Consider the following 11123-nt stretch of genomic DNA (forward strand, 5'->3'; position numbering starts at 1 on the left):
TGTGAGATCCCTCACCCCAGGGGTGGGAAGCCAAACATGCTCACAGGGATATAAGCTGGGGTTTGGACCAGCACGGGAGCCCTTTACCTGCTGGATTCCCAGAGGACAAGAGCTGCTACTGGACCTTCGGGAGAGGACCGGACCTGCGGATCACTGCTCCAACAAACCCATTGCTCCAGGAGGACTGCAGCCACCATTTCATCGGACTACTACTACACCCTGACTGACAGGGTGTTGGGTTACTTTCGGACTGTCAGTGGTTTGGTTTTTTTCCTTCTGTTTTTTTTTGTATTGTTGCATTTGTTGTTGTTTTGTTGTGTTGTTCATATTAAATTGTACTTCTGACTCGGAGTCTCTCACTGGTTTGCTTTCAAACCAGCACAGTATTATCTTTGCAAGTACCACTATGTGTGCATAACTGGTATACATATATAGACATGATTTTCAAGAATGTGAAGGCTGTAAGTTGACCACACCCCTAAAGAGTTTTGTCAGAGGAATCTTACTGTTCCTGCCACAGAAGACTATAGGGCTAAACCTAAGCTCTTTCCTCAGACCGCAAGTGACTATGATATCACATCCCAAAATGCACTGTACCAGTGGACACTGTTCATCAGTCTTACCTTGGGATGACTTACTCTTGCTGAAATTCATGCTAGTGCTGTAAAGAATACTTTGCTTTATTCTAAGTATCCTCTGAATTTTATTTGTGAAAGATAGGGGAATGTACCATATGGAGAGGAAAAATTCTGTTTGTTCTTCATTGATATTTTAAGGGGTGCATTTGACTGTTACATCTCTCTGAGCTTTCTTGACTGGTAGTGGCAAATATGTTACTTCTCCTGAAGACCATGAATACCCTGTCTGTTCAGTACTCTGTATTTAGTACAGTTTCAAGCAGAAACCCATGGGGCTGGAAATATACACTTCCTTGTTCTGTGCTGGAGTTTCAGATGTGGTAAAAAGACCCCAAACATGCCAAAACAAAACAAAAAGCAAAAGAAGCAGGTTACAATCTCCAACAAAAGGCTGATGTTCATGTCCATTTTAAACATTTGTGTGTCACTACAAAAATGTTTTGCCTACCACTGGGAAAGAAGCAAACGCACTAAAATTACACAGCTTTCATATATTAATCCCACTCTCAGCAAGCTGTCTTAAAGAATGTATTGAATTAACATATTTCAAGTGTTTAAAAAGTAATCTACACAATTGTCTGATTACAGTAGCACTTTTTAATGTTTAGTATCAGAAAGACTGTTCATATTATGGAATAAATGAAAGCATTTTTGTTTCCTTTAGGATCACTTCCAATGAAATACTGCGTATGAGACAAGGACTCTATAAGAACACAGTTTACAACAGCCATTTACTGAAAACAGGGTAGATAAAATTCTCAGATTTTCAGCTGTCTGAATTGAATTCCTATGGAAAACCTGAGCAGATTTAGGATCCTCCTGACTGCACAGGTAAGAATTACAGGCTGCACTGAATACATCAAGTCTACTCAAAATTTCCGGACTATGAACACTCCCAGTGCAAAAGACCCCTCAATGCAAGTGAATCATCTTTATTACCACCTGAGAACAAACTATAACCATCTAAGCACCAAAAGAAACACACTAAAAACATTCAGACAAATGCTTTAAAACAATTTTTGAATGCTTTGAAGTCTGTTATCATTATAAAACGACACTTGGTGTCAGCTGCATACAATATGAAGCTGACACCAAGTCATGTGCAGAGAGCGTTGCACTGCAGCTGCCACATAACTTCAACAATTTCAGTGCCTCCTCGCACTAACAAGGCTTTCCTATGTCAACTACAACAAAGTTACCTGCAAGCACTGCTGCAGCATCTGATGACACAGTGTTACGATCCCTGACTGGGTAAGCTAGAACATGAGAAATTGTTTTACTGCTTCACATAATCACATAGTAATTTATGTTGGAAAACACCCCTAAAATCAAGTCTAACCATTAACTGAGCACCGCTGAAACAGTAAGTATAGTACTACATTGGATTTTAAACTAGTTGATGGCCCTATTAGTACTGCATTAGAACAGTTTGAGAGTGTAACACTGTTTTCTTCCATGTTTGGTTACTGCTGTTTATCTGTCAGTGTAGTGCTCTCTTCAGTGTCTGAACTATGCTTGCTCTTAAGGGACCTTCCAATGTATCTCCAGTATTCCTTTCGGATGGTGTCTTTTTCTTTAGCCAGAATTTCACACAACTATGGAAAAAAAATGAGATTGGAGGGTTATATCAAAAGCTTACAGAATCCTTAATTATCTTTATGAAATGCATACAATATATGCTTCAGACAGTATCAGAAACACCTTTCTTAGCAACATTTGCTGTATTCACTGGATTTGCAATTGTTCGATGACATCAAACTGATAAGAACTCCAATTGGTAGTCAATCAGTCTATCACAGCACAGAAATCTCTCCAGTCTCATTTCAGTTGCAACAGTTTCCCTGTTAGGAAGCATCCTTTCCCTGCTCAGCCACCCCAGCCTATTCAGCCTGTAGTACACCATGGTATATTTCCTCAGAACCTTGACTCTCTTTTAGTTATCCAGCAGGTTGTAAACCACTTCATTCCAAAGAATCTTGCTCTTGAATCTTCAGTACTCCTGGTGGATTGACAGGAGATATTTAGTTTGTGGCTTTTCTCAGCAGACTGTCCCAAAAGGATTCTCTATGCAAATCAGTAACCTTCTCTCATGATATGTTAAGAGTTGGTGCTATACAGATGCTTCTGCGTGTTGGGTATTTGGTCTGGGTAAGCACTGAGGCACAGCAGTGAGGCACAGCAAGTCAACCCTACTCACAGGATATGCTGTGCAAATTTTACACAACATGAACACTGCCTACAAACGTTCCAGTAAATTCGCTTTTATTATGCAGATCACATTGCCTTACTCAGTTTAATAGAGCCGAGAAATTAGGTGCTTTGTGATGCCTAAACAGAGGAAGAAGTAAAATTCAGGGACATGAATCTATGAGGTACTACTGCACTTATTTATAATCTGATCCTGGAACACAACAAAGGAAAACTAGAAAAAACTTAATCAGAAAGAATAATCTTGAAACACAAAGATTCCAGGCAAAACTGCAGCTCTAATTACACTGAGTTCCAGTCTGTCCCACAGTGAATGAGAAGTGTTCTTGTAAAAACTACACTGCACTCAAATAGGAAACACTGGAAGATACACAACATTGCTCGAAGTAATTTATTCTCTCTAGGAAATGGTGCCTGACATTTCCTACTGATGTCCTCCAGTGCCTGCTGGCCATAAGTGAATTCTGCCAGCTTTCTTAGAAAGAGCTAAGAAGAGCAAAATGAGCTCAAGATTGTTTGGAGTTGTTACCAGTTTGATGTTGGACATTTTCAAATTGTTTAGATACAGATATTCTGAGAAAAACTCATTAACCTACAAAGAGAGTGAGTTTGTGCTACACAATTAACACTGGACTGTTCAAACATCTTGTTTCTTCTGCAGGCAGTATTAGAAACCTTCCCTTACTACCACTGGAAGAAAAGTTACAATGATTTTATAACTAGCATGATATGATTTATATTTAAATTCATGAGACCATTGTGATTACCTGGCTTTCGTGTTCAACTCTTCATAGACCTCTTGTGATTAACAGGTAACCTGTTCTATTTATGAAAATCAATCCCATTTTGTCAGGTGATAAAACCAGAGAGCAATAGATGGCATCCCAAGCAAGCTCTCAAAACATACCTCCAATGCCTTGTTAAGCATTTCTTCCTTGTTATCACACTGGTTTTCAAGCATATCTTCATATATATCCACAAGAAAGGCAATCAGATAGGGCGAACTGTGACTGGGCTGTAAATTCAGTAGGTCCTCTAACAGATTTGGAAACTTAGAAAGACCACGATCCTGTAGAATCCTAGAACAGAGGTTATCAGGCTTGACACATAATGATGGGAAATCTGGTGTGAATAACTGCATTTTGTTTTGACTCCTTTACTTGAAGGATTAGTTTTGAAATAACGGTGTAAATACAAGTAAGGCAGAAAGTAAGCAGCATGAAGCACTAATACAGCCTAATGTTGTAGTAAGCTAGTATAGTTTATGCTCAACTGAACACATTTTAAGACTGAAAGCATGTTAATTCCTACTCTACACTCACAAACCCAGTAACATTACAGGTCTAGCTTTTAAAAGAATGAGAAGTACTTGTAGTCCTACCACAAGAACTACAGGGACAGAAGCTTAGCAGAGTTACCAAGAAATTAGGTTAATGTAGTAACACCTTGTGGCATATTTTGCCTGCCGGCTTAAGCACACTACACTAGAATGAACAGAAACAAGTTCTTTTCAACTAAGAACTAGGCATAGGACACCTTCTACAGACATTCTCTTTGCCTCACAGAGAAGGACACCTCACCCTTTTAAGTAGTTCCAAGCACTCTCATTATGTGGCACTGCTGTGATCATCTCAAGAGTGTACCTGCAAGAAAAAGATAACAGGTCATGAATGCAGCCAATAGCAATGCAGTTAAAAATTACATGGATGTGCTCAGAAGCTCCCAGAGACATGCCTCTGTACTTCAGAGTCTTTATGCAGATAGATCATCTCAGCTGGGTCATAGATCAAAAATGGTTCACAAGGTAATCACCAGAAGTCCCAGAGAGGCAGACACTGTGAAAATGGTTTCAAAATTTGTTGGACTTTCTACAACAATGAACCAGTTCTCAAAATTATGAGCAGTAACATGGAGAAACAACACAATATAGTCTGTGAGTATGCTAAAGGAATAGGTTCTGCCTGGATGCTCAGAAGTAGCACGGGGTTGACAACAGTTGGAGTAACTGAAGACCAGGGTGAGCTATGCTAATATGACTGCAAGTGGTACGTTCTGTACCTGTTTGCAGAACTTTCTTCATGAGGCCGCACTCAAGCAAACCCACAGAATGGCAGAGCTTGAGCTTTCAGCTCACATGGCCTTCTGCAGCAGTTCTTTTAAGGCATCAGGTAGGCAACTGCTCTAAAATCAAAGTAACAAAAGGCACCTGCCATACAGTCACAAAGCCACATTTCAAGACTATCTTCCGCCCTTTCCCAGAATAACCAGGCATTCCAATGATTTTCAGAGACAGCAGATACTGATAAAGTTACAGCATGAGTACCAAAAAAAAAATAATAAATAAAATCCTCACTCTTTTTCCAACATTCTGCAGTCACTATGACAAAGACCGAGTTTATTATGCAACAAACAGCCCAACTACAGTTCTAGAATGACATCGGGGAAGTCTTAAACTTAGCCCAATTCTTAGGATGGTATCCAATTATCTTGAACAGATCAAGGGAGGATGTCTAATCTAACCTTTGGAGAGAAGTTGGAAAGACAGTTATAGAGTGCAAGAGAAGTACAACTTAGAGCAGGTTGCAAAGACAACCATGAAAGGTGGTGACAGCTGGGACCCTCTATGAACAATGTACCAATGGACCTATTAAGAGATTCAGTTTTTCTTCTGAAGAAAACCTCAAAATAATTGTAGGACTTGTTTTGCATTGCTTCTTCACTTTAGACAAGTATCTTTTCATAGCCATCAACCCTGACCAGCAGTCAGACATGAAAACCACAAAAAGCACCTTCTCTTAGAATCATAGAATCAACAGGGTTGGAAGAGACCTCAAAGACCATCGAGTCCAAACCTACCATGGCACTAACAGTCTCATCTTGAAAACCTCCAGAGATGATGAATCCACCACCTCCCTAGGCAGCCCATTCCAATGCCTGACTACTCTCTCTGTAAAAATTCTCTTCCTAATATCCAACCTAAACCACTCCTGGCAGAGCTTGAGTCTGTGCCCTCTCTTACCAGTATGAGTCGTAAAATAAATGTCTAGAAGCCCAGTTGGTCTTCACTTACAAACATACCACTTAGAAACAGTGAACACAAAGCTCATTTTCCTCAAAACTAGCCAGCTCACTGAGGTAGTTCTCTTTGTGCTGACCACATACCCCTGAAAGCTCCTTTCTTTTTCCAGCTGCATCAAATTCCTCAAAAAATGCACCTCCTCTTCCTACAACACATTACCTTTAAATCACTGTGGCTAGTGTACTACTACATTAGCAATTTAGTACAACATTGTAGTGGTTTTGCACGGCCAGGTTTTGGCAGTGGGGGGACTATAGGAGTCGCTTCTGTGAGAAGCTGCTAGAAATTTCTCCCATGTCTGGCCGAGCCAATGCCAGCAGCTCCAGGATGGACCCACCACTGTGGAAAGGCTGAGCCAATCAGTGATGGTAATAAAGCCTCTGTGATACTATATTTAAGAAGGAAAAAAAGTTACTGTGCAGAAGTAATTGTGGCCAGAGAAGAGAGGAGCGAGAATATGTGAGAGGAACAACTATGCAGACATGAAAGTCTGCAGAGAAGGAGGGGGATTAGATACTCCAGGTACTGGAAGCTGAGGATCCCCTGCAGTACACGGTGAAGACCACAGTGAAGCAGTTGTGCCCCTGCAGCACATGAAGGTTAACAGGGTGCAGAGATCCACCCGCACCCTATGGAGGAGACCCATGCTGGAGCAGGTGGATGCCCAAAAGGAGGCTGTGACACCATGGGAAGCCCATGGTTGGAGCAGGCTCCTGGCAGGGACCTGCGGATTCGTGGAGAGAGGAGACCAAGGCTGGAGCAGAGCTCTTGTTAGGATTCGTGATCCTGTGAGGGACCTGTGCTGGTGCTGTCCCTGAGGGACTAGACTGCACCCTGTGGAGAGTGACCCACACTGCAGCAGTTAGTGGAGAACTGTAGCCCGTAGGAAGGACTCATATTGGAGAAGCTCATGAAGAGATGTCTCCCATGGGAGGGACCCAATGATGGAGCAGAAAAAGGACTCCTCTCCTTGAGAGAAGCAGCAGAAACAATGTGTGATGAACCGACTGTAGCCCCCACTCCTTTCCTCCCTGCACCATTAAGTGGGAGGAGGTAGAGTTGGGAAGGAGGGAGGGGTGATGGAACATGTTTTTAAGGTCTGTCTTACTTTCTCATTATTCTGCCCTGATCTTGTTAGTAATAAAAACACTTAATTTCCCCAAGTTGAGTCTGTTTTGCCTGTGACAGTATTTGGCAAGTGATCTCTCCCTGTCCTTACCTCAACTCACGAACCTTTCGTTGTATTTTCTTTCCCCTGCCTATTTTGCAGAGGGGTGTCAGAGTGACTCCGGTGGGTGCCTGGCATCTAGCCAGGGTCAACCCACTACAAACACTGAGACTGCCTCTCCTTTCAAGCCTTCTAGGGGCAGGATCATAGATCATAAAGTCAACTGGGTTGGAAGAGACATCAAAGATCGAGTCCAAACCTATCGTTGTTATTAGTCCATGGCAGTAAGTGTCACATCCAGTCTAATCTGAAAACTTCAGGGATGGTGAATCCAGCACCTAATACTACTGAATAGCACAACTTAAGTGGTTCCAGTGTCATAGATTTTCTGCAGGTTGTTCCACTACTGCTAGTTGACCATAGAAAGTCAAAAGTTTTGTTTGCATAATAAACAGGAGGTCAGGAAAACAGATTTATGAGAGCAGCTTGCCCATGTTAAGCAAAGCTTGCTTCAGTGTAAGACCTGATCTGCTATTCATGACCGTGAGCCTAAGAAGTGCATGAAAAGCAGGAAACACAAGCCAACAGGGACTGTCAGAGTATTTCCTTGCTTTCACATAAAGGAGAATGCTCAAAGTGAGCCTGAATAGCATTTCTAACCGGACTTCTCTGTCTAGGATTGCTGGATTCTCATAGCCAGTGGTGTTGACAATGACAAAGTGTCGCTGGTTCCAAACAGAATTGTTTCTCACGTCTTCCTTCAAAAGCTGGTCTACATATTCCAGTTCACTGTCCCATAACTTGAACTCCTGTGGAAAGGAAAACAGAATACCACAATCAAAAGTTCTTACTTTTTAAAACACACTCTCCTTGCTCCTATGCTGTCTGAACATCAGATACCGAGACTTTTTAAAGAAATCAACCCAAGGTTTAAATAAAAACAAGTAAGAGTGCACTAGGAACATGCTGCTAGGAACATTCAGTGGCAAATGATGGTATTAGATCATCAAATTCTCTCACATAACAGTAAGCAGCCAACAATGCACCTTTTTGAACTCACTTCCTAAAAGGCAAGTTTATAGCTAACCTCCACCACGCATTAAAGTGCAGCTATTTTTCCTTCTTCAACCTTTAGAAACGAAGTGCCAAATGCAACTCAGATTGTATTTAAGAAGCGAAACTCTACAACCCGAGCAGGTTATTTAATGAATTGAGAATTCTATGGGTACAATACCTGAATAACCCATTGTCTGTGTTGCCATGCGTGGTAATTTTTGGCATCTTGGTTAAGAATGTCAGCTATGAACTCAAGCTCCTGGGACGGATCCTGCAGCCACTCCACCAACATCCGTCTGTGATGCCTAATGACAACAGGGACAAAGTCCAAAATTCTTTTGTGAACTTGTGCTCAGTATTAAAGCATCATATAGCAACTGCACTACTTATGGAAAACCCCACTAGTAAAGTATTTCAGATTAAGCATATCAAAACATTTCACTTGGCTCTGAGAAATGTATAATACATACTTGTAACAAATTCTAGCTACACATATACATTGGCCAATCACCCCATTTTAGTGAAGCAATGTTCACCCAAAGTAACATATTTTCATTTTTAACACTCATGGCCAAAGTCTCCAGCAGAATAAAATTTTCTGGTACTATGTAATTTCTCTAGCAATAACAACAGTGCTGTTTTGCCTATTCTCATTCCCCTGGAAAAAACCCAACAGGCAAGCAAACTCCAAGACACAGTAAAAGAAAAAATACTAATTTCTATTTGTCTGTTTGTTTGCCTTTTGACAACTTTTTTTATCTATCGCTTATTTTGACGGTTAAAAATTGAAATTAGAAGAAAACAAGACCTTTTTGGCATGTCATAATCATGTTGAGAACAAACAGCTGAACAGAACTTTGACATGACGCAACTCTGTTTAACTCCTCCATTGCTTCTGCTGCAGCAGTTGCAGAGTGCAACTCTTAACAACTTCTAGGATCGAAGTTCACAACTTACTGTATACAATTTACAGACAAAAATCATCTGCAAAAACGTTAAGAACTGAGAAGATATTACCAGACTTGGTAGTTCTTTGGCTGATCTTCGATGATAGCTGTAATATACTTGAGTTCCTCGTAAAGATCCTTTCCCAAAGACTGCAGAAGCACTCTCCGGAAATGCCTATATAAAAGTCAAGCATTTGAACACTGAAACAGGACTTTCCTGAAATTCATAAAGAACACTTAACCACCTTTGTTCACAGTTTTTCTAATGGATATTGAGTTAAAAAAAGTGAAAAAACCTAAACAACATATCCAGTTCTGTTAAAGGGCATTCAATTATCAAACAGTGGAGAACTGGAATATGTCTGGTTACAACATTATAAGACCATAGCAATCCTGTTTGAAATCAACCTGGATTGATACACACTAGATTTATCATCACAAAAACTATGACTTCTGTGCTAAAAATAACGTAAACTTTCTGACTTTATGCAAGTTAGTGGAATAAAGACATATGAGAGGTATTGTTAGCATTCATGAGTTTAAAGGCCCTACTCTGAATATCAGAAATTCACTGTTTATTCATCACCTAACTGCACAATAACCTGACAGATCTTCGCAAATGCACTGCTTACTAACTACACAATTATCTGCTACACATTTTTACAGCTCTTCTTGAAGTCAACTGAGGACAAGAGGTCTAATTTTAATGAGCCACGTTCTTTCTGTGGCTAACCCTGACTTGATTGATAATATCCTCAAGGCCAAATGAATGAAAACCACTGAATCAAAAGGAGACATGGAAAATACTGAACAAAGGCTTTCTTCAAAAGCTTGCTGGAAATCTACACTACTCCTCTGTGTAAACTCAACTAGTCACATATTGATTAGAGTAACAAAATATTAAAGACATATGAGGTAGGTAATCAGATGACCACAGAGAAAATCCCAAAATTATTACATACCATACTGTGTAGTTTGCAGCATTTAACTCAATGGCATCTGCTGTTAGCTGGAAAGCTCTTTCACTTCTCTCATTGCGTTGCAGGACAGCTCGGAAGTAATCGTAGACATCTCGAACTAAACAGATAACAGCACCATATCCAAGGCTATGAAACAATGTCCTGATTAGGGGATGAGGTTACTAATCCTGTCAAGTTACTTCATATTTAGTGTACTTTAAATACACCTGTATGAAATGATAGCTATATATTGCTCTGATGGCACTTTTGACTGAAAACTCTGCTTAATGCTATCACAGCAAGAAGATGCAGAAGGATACTATAAATACACCACCTGAACAATACCGCAAAAAACCAGAAAAATTCTGTGCTGCTCACTCACACTGTTTCCTCAGATGCAGGAGCTTCATGCATCACTCCCACTTTTGGGCTGAAAATGCCTTATGATGTGAACTACACTGTCTGCTGTACTACCACTTAAGCCACAGGATTTTAAAGTAGAGCCCTGGCTATTAACTTGGCTATTAAGATTCAGCTTCAGAGATGCTTGGTGAAAACATCACACACAGCCACCCTAACATGACTAGTTCAATTTATTCATAGTACCACGCTAGAAAATATTACCCAAAACATTAAGTCTTACTTCAGCAATGCTAAGGGCAAAAGTCTTCAGTGCAGAACATATTTGAAACTTACATTTTTCACTGTAGATGATCTGAACAACAGGGTTTGGCCCATCACTTTGAGGGACAGGTTCAATATCTGCCCATTCCTTCCTGTCCCTGTAAACAGAGGTTTCTTGTCTTGCCAGCGCTTCTAAACGCACAAAACGCTACTCAAACCATGACACGCACAAACTCGCGTCCAGCAACACATCCTTATTCCCCACAGTCACTGTTACTGTCTGTAAAACAGACCAGCACACATACAGGTGAAGGAGTGCTGACACACGCAACCACACAATAATCCAGCGATAACACAACCTGGGAGAGAGAGCGATCAACCACCCGCGGCCGCAACGCTCGGGTCGGGCCGCATGCCACACCCGCGTGTCGCATTCCCAGGGCG

At 40.9% G+C, this 11123-nt stretch overlaps 1 protein-coding gene across 1 annotated transcript; it reads right to left on the reverse strand.

The window, feature by feature from the left end:
- Positions 1-2032: 2032 nt before the first annotated feature.
- On the reverse strand, positions 2033-10871 carry FNTA (farnesyltransferase, CAAX box, alpha; the record flags this gene model as incomplete). Its single annotated transcript, XM_009080724.1, has 8 exons — positions 2033-2233; positions 3754-3925; positions 4427-4489; positions 7754-7902; positions 8328-8454; positions 9167-9271; positions 10059-10173; positions 10752-10871. Coding segments are annotated over 8 exons (983 nt in total), but the record flags the coding sequence as incomplete, so codon positions are not given.
- Between the last annotated feature and the right edge of the window lie 252 nt (positions 10872-11123).

The sequence above is a fragment of the Acanthisitta chloris genome, unplaced genomic scaffold (assembly GCF_000695815.1).
Source record: "Acanthisitta chloris isolate BGI_N310 unplaced genomic scaffold, ASM69581v1 scaffold16198, whole genome shotgun sequence".
NCBI lineage: Eukaryota > Metazoa > Chordata > Aves > Passeriformes > Acanthisittidae > Acanthisitta > Acanthisitta chloris.